The following is a 17,790-nucleotide window of genomic DNA, read 5'->3' as shown; positions in this document are numbered from 1 at the left end:
TATAGTCAATATTACTTTCCAGTGTACGTGATAATTACATGAAGCTACCACCACGAGCTAGCTATACTAGCAATGCTGGAAAAATAACGATTATTAATGTGTATTTTTATGCACAGATCACATTCACCTATAAACAAACAAGAATCGTTCAGTAGCATTATGTGTCATGAAGTAATGAAGTATCTATCATTGAGACTGAATGTGATATGTGTATTGTTTTTCTCCCTTTACTAAATTATGTCTCCTCACACATTAGAAACCAAACACACTAACAGTTTAAGTTTTCACATCCCACTGACTAAACCGTCCCAGCAGAATTTCTTACTAAAATATGAAAATAACAAGTGTGAGTGTTCATTTCTGTTGAACCTCCTCGAGGCTCAAACAGCGGGAGACTTAATCACCCACATGAGTGTACAGTTTCACATCCAGCTCTGCTGGACCTTTTTGCTTATCAGTAATTAAGCGTGCTCCGGTTCCCAGTGGGCCTCTTGAGTTTCTCTGATAAAGAACCATCACGCTTCTGATGGCGACTACACCTTCAGCGCCTTCAGCCAGATCGGAAAGAAAAATTGGAAGAAAATGACGGTTGTTTTCTCAAACTATGTGGCAAGCCAAGGGGAAATAGCTGGTGTGTAGTCCCATCCACTTATGCTGCTTATCAAGTATGACAGGCAAGTGGCAATTGAGTGGCCCATTACTGTCTGGGACGAATGCTGAGCGATCTCAGGAAGGACACAGCATGAGCGCCATGATCTCATTACGGCTCGTGCAATTTTTGTACTGCGTGTAGTCAAATGGGCTGCTGCCATCAGCTAAAAGTTTCCCCTCGCAAATTTAAACAAATGATGCCACTTTTCGGGGACGGTGGTAAATTAATTTCAATTGTGACATTTGCAGAGTGGAGCTTCTGAGATGCTAAACGGCTGCTTTTTTATAAGTAGAAGGCCATATTTCTCACCCGATTCCTGTCGTATTATGGCTGACTTTCATTTCCTGCTTTGGGAAAAGCCTTTGTTATGAGACCGACGTATAGATCACGAGTTTATGAGCATGTGGGAGTCTGTCTGTCCTCCCTGACGGTTTGTCTACCTGCTGTTGTTTGTGTGTTTGTGTGTCGCTGCACTGCTCAACCCGGTGGGGTTTCTGACAGCGGGTGCCAATACTGATGTATATGTTTGGAGGCTGCCTATTGCGGCTATTCTGGGCCGATATTCATTATCTTGAAATATGACCACTGTCAAGGCAAAAACAAGAAGCACAAAAGCAAGAAGGCTCCGTTTTTTTGTTTTTTTTTCCCGTCAGTGTGACACATGAAACTTCTTCCTTCGGCTTCCAGGGTGAAGAGTCTGCTTGGCAAATAGGGAAACGCCTCAAGTGAAGTGTAGACGTGCCGTGCATCGTTACAAAGCTTTGATTATCATGGTTCTATTCATGTAAACCATGTTAAGGTAAAACCACATCAGGGCGGCGCATCAACAAAACAAACAGCTGTCTCAGTAACACCATTATCCCTCAACACAGGAGATCCTGAGGTGGCTGCCGGTTGATTGAAGCTCATTTTAGCATGTCGGAGCTTCTATGTCCTTCCTAGAGCTTACAACAGCCAGCGAGTGAGCCTATTTCAGAAGCACAAAGTGAGAGTTAATATGCAAATAGAGAACAATGATTAGTTTTTGCCAGATGCCTGAATATATCCTCAGAAAAACAAAGTAGTAAATGTGTATTTTCAGTAATATTGTCATTAAATTTGAGCCTGGACCATGTAAGACTATATGATATGGACCCATTGTGTTTTCCAGCTAATAGGGGCAGTTACAGGTCATATTTTTGCATTAAAAATTCAAGCAAGAAAAACAAAATATATTAATATTTCAGTGTTTCCGTTCCCCTATAGATCAGTGACGGAAGCACTTACAGAGCTTCTGGCCAAAAAAAAAAAAAATCATCTTATCAGCCCGAACCATGCCCGTACTCAACAACAGCTTTGAATCTACCTTGGGCTAGGATTTGGAATAGGTTAAGGTAATCAGATGTTAACTAAGGTCAGATTTGCATGCATTAATTGGTATTTTGCAAGAACATCTTGGCCTTGAACCTCAAAAAAGTTCAAGAACTGTACACACGGCGTCGTCATCTACAGTTTCCTTTGCATATCTTCGCCCACGACCCCGTGACACTATTGACTGAATCCTTGATGAGGATGCTGAGGAGGTGAAATCGAGCACCCTACGATAAGATCAGAGCCTCCCGTGACACCTCAGCCACTCCCATCCCCTCGTGGACAGCGGGGAAGGCTGCTCGGGCGCTGCGGCATCAGAGCTGCACCAATTTCAATTTCATGACTTTGAGGGTGGGATGACAAGCCATCTGGTGCCTTGAGCAAAGCAGTCGTCCAGCCTCACATTTCTATGCGAGTTCAAAACATTCAAAAGTAAGAAAACCATCTGCAGTTAAACAGTCAAATCAAAGCAAGGAGGGATGTTGTGCTTTATGTTGCATGGATCCTAAAAATAGTTCAGAATACTTTTCCTTATTTCTGTGCTGAAAGTGCGCACGGATCTGTTTCCATGGCATCATTACCACCTAGTCAGAAAAGGTGAAAAAGCCAGTCTCTTTGAAAGCTTATTCACAAGCTCACACTAATGCAAGAAGAAGCTTTTCTTGTGGTTGTTTTGCTGAAAGTCGAAGAGGTACACAAAAAAGAAAAAAAGAAAACGTGGGACGACTGTGTTTTGGCCACAGGCGACGTGATGCAGGTTGTTTGTTCTTAAGAGACAAAAGAAGCAGTTAAGTTCTGGTATCATTAGGAGCCGTTTGAAATCTTTCACAGCACAGAAAAAGTCAATAGAAACTGCTGGGCAGAGAGTTTTATGGAGCACAATAAAAGTGAGGATGAATCTTTATTTTAAAATGTTTATGGCAAGTTTAGTTTTAAAAGCTCAGTCTCCATTTGTTGAAGGTGACTTTCACTTTTATAACATGCAATTTTCCTGATAGATGTCCTCCCACTGCAGGTAGAAGAGCACTTTTTTAATGGTATTAGGCCGAAATATATCAGAGCGCAGAAACACACACATATGTATATACATATACTCCCCGAGTGAGCATTAGTTTTACCCTTGGCAGGAAATGCTGCCTGAGATCAAGTGTTTTGTTTCAGCATATTTCCAGTTTAAGTTAATTTGAGCGCAGGGAACCTCGGTGTAATTAAGTTCCGAGATTAATGCGTGGAAATGTATTTGGTTTTGTATCCGTCCCTCTTAAGCGCAAGAGTTAAATAACAGAAGAGACTGCAGTCGAGCGTATGAATAAGAAAAAAAAGGAAAAAATCAAAGGAATCCCTTACTCCCTGATGCAATTATTTCCTATTCACATTAGTTTTTTTCCGGCCGATGACATTAATGACTTTGAGCGAGGAGGATGAATCAGGACTCCGAGCGGCGCCGGTGGAGGGAATTTGATGGACACTGAGTAATATCGCTCAGCCTCAACATTTACTGTACAGCTTTTTGGAATGTTGGAAAACAAATTCACATTTTATATTATTTGATTACAATTTATTTGCGTTCCTTTCTTTACTTTCAGGTGTTGAAAAAAATATATATATAACAAATTGTCACTGATCACATACCAACACATTTGATATTTATCCAGATATCCAGATGTTTTAATTGTACTCACTCGTAGATGAAATATCACGTGATTTTTTTTCCATCAACATGCATGGATTCTTCAATGAGAAATTAAGGAATATGTCATAAATAGATGTAAAAGACAGTGAGAAAACATTCCTGCGTCCTTCCCTTCATCCACACTGAGAGTTAACAGAGTCTATTCTGGGCTGCGAACCGTCCTCCTCCCAAGTGTGGTGGAAATTCGTTCAGTAGTTTTTGTGTAACTGTGGTAACAAACAGTCACAGGTGAAAACATAATTGCCTAGAAGGTGTTAATAATGTTAAAATCTGTGAAGTTTAAGGCTGAAAATCTGGCTTTTAAATCTTCATTGCTCTCTGTACTATCGAATGTTTTTAAACATTTGGAATCACAAAGGTGAAAAGGTATTGATACTTCTGACTCACTTATTGTTGAGGAAATATTTCATGCATGAAATTTGAATAAAAATGATACTGATGAGGTGCTAAAAGAAGACTTTTACATTATGTGCTGCACAAACCATTCATAAATTGAGAATGAAAAAAAATATCACCCAACCATTCTGCTGTTTCAATCTCACACACCAAGGCTCATTTTCATTTCTTCAAACTCAAAATTGACTTTAGTGTGTCCTTCCTTTTGTCTTTTAGAAACTCCACTCTCGGATCATAGATTTATCTGCGGCCGATTTGCTCCTGGAGCCGGAGAGAAGCAAGGCCTTCTTGCTTTCCAGGAACACCGAGTCTCCATCCAATGTAAGCTTAATGGGAAACTTTATTTTTTTTAGCTCAAACATATGAATCGCCCAGGTAGTATAACCCCAACCCCTTCAAGAAATCATTACAAGATATTAAAATACAGACCTTACTATCTGAAGCCGTGACCCGTCCTCTGCTCTCGGCAGGAAGAGCTGGCAGTATCACTTGGCACTAATAGGAATAAATCCTTGTCATATTACCAGAAATCCATCGATTGAGACTCGCCTGTCAGTAAAAGCGACTCCATAGGACAATGTGGTACATTAGTCATCTTATGTATTATGCATTAAGCGCCGAAAATGAGTTCGCTCCATTCTTTTACCCCTTTACCCCCTGAGAATGCTGCCTGATGAATGGAAGAAGAGGCAGAAAATGAAATAATGAAGCCAAGGTGATTTTCAGAAGAGAATTATGAGATTAGCGAAATAGAACCTGTGACATGAATATATCTGGAACATTTTGTACCTCGTATACAATGACTTTTTAAATGATAAGTAATTTGTACGTCTCCAATTTGCAGCGACATGCTAAATGGCGAAACATCTGCTTTGCTTTGTCGGCTGCACATGGAAATTGGATTGATGTTTTTAAAAGTGCAGCACGTCGGCATTTTAGTCAACTCTCCCAAGATATTTGATCGGTCTGTCAAGTGTTTGTTAAACATGTTTCATCACAAAATCAACAGCGAGATAACAATTAGGTATGCAACACTACCCAACGACTAACACATCAGATACTCTCTAAGGCAAGCAAAGCAAAGCAAGTTCCCCACCTCAGAAACCGTTATATAACCGTATAAACAATACTGCAAGAGGTTTTCCACTATAATGTCATGTCTCTTTTCTGTCTCGTAGGAAGTTCAGTTGAACGGAAAGGCTGGTCTCCCTGTCGCCAAGTGTCTGAGCCAGCTGAGTCTGACGGTGCCAGCTCCTGTATACCCACGCAGCAGCTGCAGCAGTAGTGAGTTGTCGCTGTCAAGTGCATGCAGCGAATTCTCCAGCGGCTCGTACACCTGGAACGATGGACGCTCCTGTGGGAAAATGGTAAACCCCAACCTCACTTTATAGTGACAGGAATTCAAAAAAACAGTACCTGGTGTTGCAGTAGCTCATCAAGATCCCTATCAGAGATGCTTGTATTTCTTTTGAGACCCTAATTAAACCCTCATCTTACTGTTAGAGTGCTGATTATGGCTCCCAAATGGAGGTGAAGACCCTTAAGATCATTTAACAGAAGGGTTTTATTATTTAAGGATGATGGTTGGATGACAATGCCTGATGAAACAGAATCAGAAGTGTGTAATTAAGCCTGCCTCAGACTACAGGAGTTTAAAAGGTTAAAACTGGTGTCATCACGCACATCAGGAGAATCTTCATGCATACATTACAAGATCTGAAAGTAATGGCACATCACAAACCAAAGGATATTATTAACATTAAAAAAAAAACAGAAGGCTAAATGGGTGACGTGTTTATCGTTGCTTGGCAGCACTGTCAGCTGCTCTAAGATGTTATTGGGTTCAGATTTTAGATTATAGATACCAAACATGTTTGATATGTGCCAATTATTCAGTTCAGTATTCAGTCTTGTCTTTTGTGTCATCATTTACACATGAATTGTGATTTATTCAAGCTTTTCATTCAACATGGACATAATGTCATTTCATACATTATAAGAGAAGAATGTGTGCAGATACTTAAATAAATTTTGTAAGAGGTTAACCCACTCTTTCTTTTTGCCCTGTAGTCATCTCTGACCTGGGAGAAGAGGCTGAGTTTGGGTTCGTCAGCCCCGAGTAACATCTGTGCCGCCCTGGAGGAGCAGCAGCCCACGAGGCGCAAGGAGAGCCACATACTGGAGGGACTGAGGAAGCTTCAGAGAAGGAAACACAGGAGCCACTCTGCTTCTTCCAAGGTCTCCAAGTCAGGCTACAAAGACTGCATGAACTCCAATGAGGGCATCTACTCCCTGGGTATTAAGACTAACAGTAAAGGGGTGTCCAAACCTACCCATGTGGGCAGAACTGTTGGGGGAAGGAGGTTTACCTATGATTCTGATGATGCTGATGACGAATTGGCACAATCAGGTCATGGAGATAATATCCCCACCAAGGACAACTGGTTTTACTGTAGGAGGCTCTCCAAAAGCATCTCGGACAGTTTGTGTAGCTGGGATGGGATACAGGAGAGTGGAGGTGGAGGTGGAGGTGGAGGTGATGGTAGCTCAGGTCTCGTAGCTATCAAACAGCCATCTGATTCGAAAGAGCGTCCTGAAGAACTGTTGAGTTTCATCAACAGTTTTCTTCCCGAGGGAGGTCGGACATCAGCTTTTAGTAAACCATCCAAGCTGCACTTCAAGCCTCCTGACCCAGAGGTACCTAATCACCTCTCTGACGTGGATGATCCAGAGGAGCTCAACTCTGAGTCCAGTGACATCCGAATGTCCATGAGCCAGGCAGCAGAGCAAGCAGAGAGGGACTCTAAGAGACTGTCAAGAGATGCTGCCAAGCTGCTCACACAACAGTGGCTGCGAAGGGACCAGGGACGGACTCAATCTGCAGATGGGAGGCCAAGGCCTTTCAGCCTGATTAAAGAGCCAAAGGTGGCCAAGTCTACACAGTCTGAGGAGAGCATTTTGACGATATTTGATGCAGAAGGAGAGCCTATTGAACTTTGTGCTCAGAAGGTCACAGCAGGTGCAGTGTCTCGACATGATATTCAAGGTAGCAAGGTAGTTGCCAATTATGCAGAACTGGTGCCCCAAGACCGGCCCACGAGGCAAAAATCAGCTAATGCTAGAACCTACAGTGTTCTTGAATCTCCAGAGAAGCTTTCTGACTGTCAGATAAGGACTAGCAATGGAAGCACCAGCAGGGAAGGCAGTGCTGAGAGGCTGTCAATGCAGTTGACTCCACAGAGGAAACTAATCAAACCACCAAGCAGCCGATCTAGTAAAGGTCATTCCATCCCTCCCATGAATGATCCTGCTGGTCCAAAGTCCAATGGTTCAAAGATACCTGGTCGTAACAAACCTTCAGCATCCCCACTGAGGGTGTCTAAAGCCACCACCACTGAACCAAGTAATAGTGGGAACTTGGGGCCCTCTGGTCAGGAGAAATCCCCCTCCTCTCCTACAGTCAAAATATCCAAGTTCATCAAGACACAGAGCCCAAAGGCAGTAAATTCCAAGCTCCCCAGCAGGGCTGAATTCACTAAGGGCTCCTCCTCTGGTTCCCCACACCTCGCAAGGAGGCACCTGGAGTATGCTGACAATGGCGAACAGCCAACTAGAGACAAACACTGTGAAACCAGCAAAAATAAACTCAGGTCCCCATCCCCTCCACCTCCCCCCGGCCGCACCACCTCTTTACTGATCAGACCAAATTATGAAGGCTCTCCTCAAGCACATAAAACATGGGTGGCTCAACCATCCACACCAACCACTGTGAGGGGCCCTCCCCCGAGTTACCACACCTCACTTTTACCAAATATGCAATCTACGCTTCCCATCAAGGACAAAGACTGTTTAGATTTGGATGCAGGCTACGGGACTGCACTTGCACCTCAGAAACTGGTTGATAAAACCGGTCAGCACCTTCAAAAGTCCCCTGCCACGACTCAGACACCTACTAAAGGCACTCCCAAGAGGATGACCACAAAAGACTACCTCCCTTCTGCAAACTCAGGGTGTGCTCCAGAAACTGAAAATGCACCTAAAAGCTCAAAGAATGTCCCTCCTCCCTACAGTGCCCTCAGAGGGTCCTCGCTTCAGAACTCATTTGCAAGTAAAAGAGGATCAGCACAAGAAAATGTCCATCACACAGTGCAGAAGGCCTCCATTAGTTTACCTATATCAATACAGGACAGCCCTCAAGGTAAAACTGAACCACAAAATGGTAAAACTGTAGTCAGCCCACCAGGTGCGGTCGTCCTGTCCCCAAACTCAGCGGAAAAAACCTCAAAGACCCGCATCCCAATGGGTTTTAAAGCATTTTTAAAATCTCCCCCGAGCCATAAAAATAGTCCCTCTATTCCAGGCAAGCAAGAGAAAGATCATATCAACTCAGTCTCCAGGGAAACTGTGACATCTAATGCTTCTATCCAATGTGAGAGCTTGCAGCCAGTGTGCACTGAGCCACCCAATATGTCCGTTAAAGAGGGTAAAGGTGAGGTCCAGTGTCGGTTACTGGAAGAGGAAGTTCCAGCTGAGGTGGGGGATGCTTGTGAGAAAGGAAAAAGGAGTAGTCAACTTTTCTCTCGATCCATATCCGTTACGACCAAACCTCATCTGAAGCCGGCTTTGGGGATGAATGGGGCCAAAGCACGCAGCCAGAGTTTCAGCACCAATTACATTGAGAAACCCAGCATCAATGTTGTAGAAGGACCGGGGAAAATCCGAACTCAGATCATCACCAACTCTGGTGAAAGGGGGAACTCTTTGTCAAGACAGAGTTCCTTGGAGGTACCCAGTGTTGGGTTGGCTGAAAGTCCTGTCCATTCCCCCAGGACTAGGCTTAGCCTCTATGGTGGTATGACTGGGTCAAATAGTCACAACATTCTCCCTGAGAGGACTTCTAAATCTGGCTCCAAAATCGAGGGGTCACAGGGCATGACGAAGGTGGAGGCAGTCATCTCGCCTTCTCATAAAGAGGTGCGAAGCTTACCCATCAGCGATAGGACTGGTTTGAGCAACATCCGTAAGCCAGCAAAAGTTGCATCTCATCCACAGTTTCAACCTCCGTCCTATGTCTACAGTTCACAAAACCAAGTACGAGAGACAGGAGTTGTGCCCCCAAATGAGCCAGACTTTAGCAGAGAGGTCAAAACCCTGACAGACTCCCCAAACAAAGCCCCAGATATGGATGAGAAAAAGATGAGCCCAACAGGCTGCACTATTGAGGAGAAAGTCATGATGGGAATCGAAGAGAATCTACAGAAATGTCAGGAGCAGGAGAAGGTTGCATCCATCGAGACCAAACAGAAAACAGGCCCCTCTCTGGCAAACTGGTTCGGCCTCCGTAAGAGCAAACTCCCAGCCCTGAGTGGTAAGAAAGTGGAGTCTCCCAAGGGAAAAGAGGAGAAGAAAGAACTGAAGATCGGATCGGTGCTCGGAGGCAAACAGATCAAGGCCGACAAGAAGAAGGACAAGAAGAAAATTGATAACCAGCAGAAAGACAGTCCGGAGGTGCAGAATCTGTCTGAGGTGAACAACAAGCTGAGCTCCATCATGGACCACTGCAACAATCAGATGGGTCAGATTGCCAGTCAGATCCAGTGTACAACAGCCTTTATCGGCAAAGACCAGTTCGTGAAAGAGCTTCTCGGCAGGTGGGTGAATAACATCTTTGTCATCAAGAATAAATTGTCTTTAATTGATCCGATGCTATGCTGATTACATCCTGTCACTGAACCTCCTCGGATTTGTATTTCTATCAAGTGAATCGACACTGAAACAAATTGGTTGTTCTATTAAATTAAACATGAGCCATCACTGCTTTAAGCCTCAGTGAAACTGATAAATAAACAGCACAAACAGCAGCTGTCTGTTTGAGTTATGACTCCACTCCACTGAGCATAAGCACTTCTTGGACCAGCATCCAGACAGTCAGTCAGCGCACTCACGGTAAAGTATCTTTAAGACAGCAGAGCTCCGCATTTCATACCCCACACTTCAGTGATTTGCCACTCCAAATCACAGCTGACAGATTTTTATCCAGAGTAACTGCAATCACTTGAGAGGGAGCGCTTCATCGAGGCCGTTAAACATTTGATGGCTTTTTCATGTGTGTGTGTGTTTTGGGGCGCACGTGTACCTACGTTTGCGTGCACGCATCCATGAAACGAAAGAGCAGGTCAACGCAATTTATCAGCAGGCTCACTTTCTACCTGGCGAGTTGATAAAGGAGGAGATTGGCGCATAGACATAACAACAGATCAAATCTCATTTTCTCGCAGGAACGCTGTGAAGGGCAACTGTGTTGCTGCATCGTCGCCTGGGATCTCCACACCCAAGAAACACGGCGAAATGAAGGGAGATATGGAGATCTGCTCCGATACTGCTGTAAGTCCGCAAACACGCTGCCATGAAAGAATGCTGATTTATGTTGGCACGCACGCGTACACGCACTTTCCCACAGGTTTTCACACTTATACAATACATGTGCACGCACACAAACACATCCCAGAGCCCGACGCCTCTTCAGCATCATATCCCCTTCAGGCTTTGCTATTGATTCGCATTGTGTTCTGACTCAGCCTACTATTCATCGCCTACTTTTTCATTATCTGCCCGGGCTCATGTTGTTGTTGTTGTTGTTTCCAGAAGGCTGAAGATTTTTTAAAACCATATCTCAACACAGAGGCAGCCGTCAGGCCATGCATGTAACTTGAATTAGGCTTCCCTCTCAGCCATCGCCGTTCTTTAAGTCATACCCGCGCACTTTGTAAGCAAAAGGCAAAAAAATTATGACCTTGTGGATTTATTCTTTATTATCTGTCAGTCAAAAGACCCAAAAAGTGATGGCAGGGCTGAGTGCTTGAGAGAGCAATGAAAATAGAGCACGGGGCTGAATGGAGGAAGAGGGTTACAAAAAGAGAGTCTCACAGCATAATGTAGGAAATTTAATCCAGACGATGAGGAATTTTGATAACATGGAGGAGCCCCTTATCGCAGGCACTCAATTTGACAAAGGGGCCATTTAATACCATCCTCCGAGCTTTCTCTCTATCTGCTCCCCACAGAAATACAACAAAAGAGGGACACTTCATGACCTACAAGCTCCTGCGCTTGAACCACCCCAAAACTGTTTTTTTTTTTTTTTTCTTTTTAAATAACCCAATTAAAGTAAGACCAGGAAGGACTGACAATAGCCTCACTTCTTTTTGAACAAAACTTTTTTAGAGACTTTCTTTTCATCTGAACAGCCAGAAAACACACAAATCTGGCAGCAATGAATTGTCCTTTTTTGCTTTCGCTTTTAGTGTGCAAATTGCCTTGAGCTTTATAAATAGATGTTACATAATGCAAGACGTTGTGCAGGGTAAAAGTCTGTTTGGATTTTCTGAATCTCTATATAATGTTAGTTTTTATGTATCATGGTGTATTTTAGCTGCTTTCTGATGTTTGTATCACCAACATGCACTGTTTGTTAATATTCCAGACCATTCTACTGACTCAGAAGATCAACATGAGGGCTGAAAAAGAGGAGGGACGCATCCAAGACACAGTTTGTCAAGATCACATGATAGGTAAGCTTATGTTTTATTGCCAGTCCTTTAGGGAAGTTTCACAAAAAAACATTGAAATCCCTCGAAAAACACAAGACTGTCTGGGTAAATCCCATGAAAATGAGATGAAACGTTCCTTTTTACCTGATTTGCTGCGCTACTTTCACCGTGCCAAAAGTTCACGTTGTCTGTTTTAAGCCACTGAGTTTCATATTTGCGAGTGTAAAAGCTGTCACTAACCATCACGAATCAACCAGCGCAGCCGAGCATTAACACATTTTACAGTTGTGATTTCCTGATGTGATTGACAACTCAATTCCTTCGCCAACTAATTCTCCTCACTGCCAGACTCGCCATTACTGTGGGGAAATAGCAGCGGCTGCGAACAACACGCTGACAGTCTAGTCAGGTGATTGATGTGCAACCGGCTGATATTTTACAATGCCTGAGCGGCTAAGGAAGAGGAGGGAAAAAAAAGGATGCACCAAACACTTTATGCGACGGGATGATGATTGTTATCATCGCAGTGCGACAAACTTACATGGTAGTATGTAAATTCATTGGGGGAGGGAGGAGGGAGGGACTGATGTTGACACGAGGTGGAGTACAGCGTGATTGTCACTCAGCTGCCATTCAGTTTCAGAAATTGCATCAGTGATCAATCTCGAAGGTGGTTATTACTCACCTCCTGCAATACAACAAGATGAATATGGTGTGAAGTGAGATTAGCTGGAAGGTCCGTGGGAAAAAGTGCCATTTGTTTATAGCTTGCAGCAGAGTCCTGGCTTTAAAAAGATATGACATTTGTTCCGAAATTGAACAAAGGTTCACTCAACAAGGTTCTCTACTGACCGTAAGCTATTTTTCTGGGTTTTAATTGGCGTTTAATAAGCTTGTACCTCAAGAGATGAAAGTCTGATAGTAAACAACACCAGAGTCAGCTAATTCGACTGCTACCTGCATGGTTAACTCAGCTTACTGGCTAGCAGCAGCTACATTTAGCAGCAGTTAGCAGCTACTCAGGTGATATGCAGAGTTCTAATCTAACGGGAATCCTTTTTCTTTAATTAGAACTACAGTGATTTATAGATCATTTGTCAGCAATTAAATTAATCAGTATCCATATTGATAAACAATTAATTGGTTTTTGTAAGTGAGATTCTCTGATTTTTTTTCTGGTTTATTTAATCCTCCATTACAGTAAATTGAATATCTTTGTGTTGCAGATATAGAAAGACATTTAAGACGTTTGGGCATTTTTCACAATTTTCTGACAACTGGTTGAGAAAATACTCATCAGTAATAATTTGTTTCAGCCCTCTACTCTCCACAGAAACATGAACATGAATAAATGCCAGTGTTCCCTGATTGTATCTGACATTTCTACTTGACATAGTTTATTGTCGCTAACTGGCTGTAAAAGTATTGTTTCGCTTCATAGCTGGCACAGTTTTTATCTACAGTATACGCATGGCGGTGATGGTGAAGAATTTAAATGAACTCTGACTTCCCAACAGCAAGTTCGTATAAATAATTAAAGTTGATGTATTTTGGCAGGGCGAAGCATTGGTGGAAATAATCTCTACAGAACCAGAAAGGGGTTCTCAACTTCACTCAAACAGACTTGGCTTGAGTCACTTTACACAGTGTGGAAATGAGCTCCTGATGGCCAAAAATAAAGCGCCTAATTGTTTCTGTATTCTCATTAACGCGCCGGCTTTTTTATATTCTGCCAGCTAAGCACTCCCAGACAGTGCGAATTAAATATTTCATAAAGGCTTCAGCTGCCGTGCTGCAGCTCAGCGCTGCTTTAATGTCACGTTCCTCCAAACTGCAGCATTCACCGGCCTAATGCCAGACAAACACATTAATCATATAAATAGTTTACATCCAGCCAGTTTATGATGTGAGGAGCTTGAGCAAAATCCATTCCTCAAGTTATGAATGTGGATTTTGAAGTTCACTCTGCACTGGTCAGTTGTTTGATATTAGAAGAACTTCCCTCGAGGCCGTGTTTTTTTTTCTTACAAAGGGACAATAAATTGACCGGCCCATAGCACAGAATGACCCTAATATATCTGCGAGGGGTTTGATGGCAGCGTTGATCAATACCAGTGATTCTGCCATTACTTCACCTGGTGCTGATGTTTCAAAACTTACTTTCAAGACTTGGCTCTGAAAAATGGCTGAGATATGTTGGATCTTCTCTCTAATGACAAACGATTACCAGACTGTACAATCAGTGTCATTGCCTTTTAATCTGTTGGCTCATCTTAAAATGAGGTAACGGACATTTGTGACGACTCCTTCTTTTCCGATTGACACCTCCTCATTGCATAGAGCACATTTCACACTATGGAGGTGCCAAGAGAAACACTTTCTCCCCTCAAACCCCGGAGGTTGTATACAGAAGTGATAGGGAGCTCATGGAAAACTAGATTATGTCCAGTTGTTGTTGCCTCTGGGTAGAATTACTGTGGACCTTGTTATGGTTTGGTTATAGAGGGCATTTTGAACTGCCAGGCTTGGCATTCAATTATACAGCTTTGTAATCTATGGCTCTCTCTGCCTTTCTCTCTCACACTCACAAATAAGTATTCAGGTTTGGTGCTGGGGGCAATATAACACATAATATCATTACAGTTACTATCTACAATAACGCGTTACCATTGCATAACTAAGCGTTTCTCAGGCAAGTCAGACTGGCCAGTATGTTGGCAACCTGTTGCTAGTTCAGAATGGCTCATTGCGATATAAATGTTTAAACTTTTGTCAACATGGTTGTACATGTTTGGATTGGTTAAGTTCTCCACAAGTCAGTCAAACTCAGTTCAAATAATTTAACAAGAACAGAAGAATAATTCATTACATTTTGGCGCCATGGTAAGGACAAAAATGGTGACCTCCTACCTTTGAAGTGGTCCTTAAATCCTAATTTGTGTCCATTCCAGGATCAGTTACGTCTCTTAAGTCCATAAAGGTCCACTGATCAAAATGACCAAAATGGGGGGTTTCATAAAATCAATTGTCATGTGAAGTCTGTTGCTAAACACTCGCCAGCTTCTTTCGAGACTGGAGACATATTTTCTTTTCAGTGTTGTTGGGTATGTTTGTTTTCCTTATGTTGCTGCCTGTTGCTGATTCCCACCCGCCCCAGGTCAGCCCTGGGAGTATTGCAAGCGCTCCCATTTCGGAGTGACAAACGGCTCTTTCATTCATGTATCTTTGCTGCCATGGTGGAACAGCAGTTAGTAGTTATCAACAAATAAATGAACCACGATTGAAGCCAATCAATTTCCCTTCCCAACAACCTAGCTGTACTTCTGGGGACGTCTTGGTGAAAGTAACAAAAGCAGTTTTATAAACCAACTTAATACATTAGAATGACAGAAGTAGTAGTCGATGCTAGTAGAACATGATAAATTACATTTCAGAAGTTTTTCATTCTTTGTATCTCGACCACAGAGTGCAGTTTTCCAACTTAGATCAGGATTTCTGGATCCGACTTTTAATCCCTTCGCAGCAGCTGTCTTCATGTGACTCACAGCAGATATGTGTACAAGTAACAGGCCATCTGTCCGATGTACGGGGTGTATGTGTACATCAGAACACGTAGGACTCATTTTCACAGGTTCTGCACGCACGTCATGGTGTTGAAAGTCAGAAGCATGTCGGATAGAAAGTTTGAGTAAACACAAACTCTCAAACACAAATAAAAACCTTCCTTAAAATACATTTATGAATTTATTGACATAGTTTTGACATTCATAGCAGAGGGCTTGTTGTTACTTGAGTGAATTGCTAATGACACTCTGAGAAAAGGCTATCCAAAGGGAAACTGGATCAATAGTTTTAGCCTCAGACCCACGAGGAAATGTTCTGAGGCTTTAAGCCGATTCTGAAAGTGTGCCCCTTACCCTTCTTCTTCAGTCAACAGAAATGCCCAACAGTGTTCGGAGAGAACTTTTATTCACAGAATAAAATGTACATGACTGCATCCCATTGAGACGGGGATGTACAGTTGAGAAGCAGAGCCTGTTAATATTGATCCGTCTCTCCAAACTACAAAACACGCCTGAGCTTTCACTGCCCAGTGTTTTGAGGGAGAGAGAGAACGGAGGGAGCAGAGGATTCATCCTCTCCAAGGCCAACAATAGAAGATGCAATGTGAAAAATGAAAAATGAAAAATTCTATCTCAACACAAATTTGCAAGCCGCACATAATTAGCGTATAACTGTCGGCCATTAGCGGCCAGAGTTACAAGGACCTGGGCCGAGCTGAATGGCTGTCCATCTGTTGCAGCCTGAGTCAAGGCCCCGCAAACTGTGGCTTCCAAACAACGTCCATCTGTTGCTACTTGCCATCATTTCTCCTGATTGCAACCCAGCGTGCACTCTGATGAATCTGACAAACGTGTCCTCGGGTTGTAACTCGATTGTGTGTTTTGTTCCGGAAAGCTGGCAGCAGGTCCTCTCTGGTTGTCATATCGTGTTTTGATTGTACAACTGTGATTGCTAAAACAAGGAACACTGGGCTGAGGATGGAGCCGCCAGCACTTCTACACTAGAGCAATAATCATTTCCTCCCCATAGATACAACTACGTCAAATAAGATGCTGTCTTTTCTCTCTTTTCCTACCGGCCATGTGTTACTGAACCTGCCACAGACGCCCTCTTTACTCACAGCCCTTTCCCCTGCATGTGAATCCAAGCCCTCCTTTCTCTTCCTTGATCATTGTTCCCGGCTTCTCCCAGACGTCACACTCCTCTCCCTTGTCACTTTAGGCTCTGGTTGTCAGATGAGAACCCTGGACAGCGGGATCGGCACCTTCCCTCTCCCCGATTCCGTCACCCGGGCCAGCGGTCGCCACATCCCTAAATCTGAATCCAGCCCCGATGGGGTGACCGCCGGCTCGTCCGAGCTTGATCGGGAGCCTCCCTGTTCCCACCCAGACCCCTCACAACCTGATGTGAAAGTGCCTTCCCTCCCAAAAACCCGCCTGCATGCCCCTATAGGCATGGGTCACTCCCTGTCCGACCCAAGTGTGACCGGCAGCAACAACGCACAAGACATTCAGAGCCGGCTGCCCAAATTCGCAACTTCAGGTTGGTCGACAACTTCTTTACATTTCATGTGTTACCTGGCTTCTCCTTTAAAGGTTCAGGTTAAGGTTTAGGTTCAGAGTAATAACACAAGCTAATTAATTCATATGTAATTGAACTGCAGAATTTGACGACCTTGAAACCGGTATACTGCTGTAACCCCAGGATCAGGGTTAGAGTTCGAGTTATACCTGGTGCTGCAGGAAACACTGACATCATTTGTGCCGTCTGCCCTGCGCGATTACTTCACATTAGGAACTCGAACCATACGGCACGACGTGTGGAAGAAGGACGTCTTTGCTTTTCTAATTGCTTTTCTCAATCAGGGCCAAACAAAGAGAAGCAGATTGAAATGTCTGTGAAAGCATCTATTATGAGCGCCAAGCCTTGAAAGCCTTCGACAGCCTTTCAGGAGCTTAGTGAAATATCGGGTGTCACTGTACTTTATGTTAACACACTTTTCCTCGAGAGCGCTCAAGGGCTCCAGACGAGGAGGGCGAGTTGTTTGCTTTATTACACTCTGATTAAAAGAAGAACCTTGTTTGTTCAGCTAATTCTGGGGCTAATGCATCAACGCTGACATCTGATACTCAGCTGAGATGACAAAGGAGTCTGTGTCCTTTTTAGAAACTCATACTCGCCATTGCCCCGAGGAAAAACTAACAAATGCAATTAGATAAGCCTGTCAACGCAGCCATAGATCATAAAGCTCCGTCTTCCTCCACGTTCGGCGCGTTGCACAGCAGAAAGGTGGTGGGTAGGATGCAATCAGATGGCTGATTAAAGCTACAATAACACGCGGGGATGAGCGATCACACCCGGGGATTTATGCTTACAGGACATTAGAGTGCATCCATTTCACCTCGGTGCCGCGGTGGCACTGCAGAGGCAGCAGTTTGAGTCACGGAGCCGCTCCTGTTGAGCCAATTCTGTGCATCTTCATCATATGGTTTACCTCCCCTCCTCCGCCCATCATTACCACATAGAATCACAAAGCTTACGGATGCCAGAAAAATGGAGCAGCATCTGTCACATTGTTTGCCTCC

General features: G+C 43.6%; 1 protein-coding gene across 6 annotated transcripts in view; it reads left to right on the top strand.

The window, feature by feature from the left end:
* Positions 1–17,790, top strand: part of LOC119015445 (nck-associated protein 5-like) — a 143,688-nt gene that overhangs the window by 115,176 nt on the left and 10,722 nt on the right. For all 6 annotated transcript variants that reach the window (XM_037091419.1, XM_037091421.1, XM_037091422.1 and 3 more), the window contains 6 exons: positions 4,308–4,412; positions 5,270–5,458; positions 6,162–9,742; positions 10,370–10,475; positions 11,575–11,662; positions 16,427–16,747. In XM_037091419.1, the coding sequence (XP_036947314.1) occupies positions 4,308–4,412; positions 5,270–5,458; positions 6,162–9,742; positions 10,370–10,475; positions 11,575–11,662; positions 16,427–16,747 (4,390 nt within the window). The remainder of the gene's footprint in view (positions 1–4,307; positions 4,413–5,269; positions 5,459–6,161; positions 9,743–10,369; positions 10,476–11,574; positions 11,663–16,426; positions 16,748–17,790) is intronic.

The sequence above is a fragment of the Acanthopagrus latus genome, chromosome 24, assembly GCF_904848185.1.
Source record: "Acanthopagrus latus isolate v.2019 chromosome 24, fAcaLat1.1, whole genome shotgun sequence".
In the NCBI taxonomy this organism is placed as follows: Eukaryota; Metazoa; Chordata; class Actinopteri; order Spariformes; family Sparidae; genus Acanthopagrus; species Acanthopagrus latus.
Note: the sequence above shows the minus strand (reverse complement) of the source record. Positions and strands in the feature narration are given on the sequence as shown.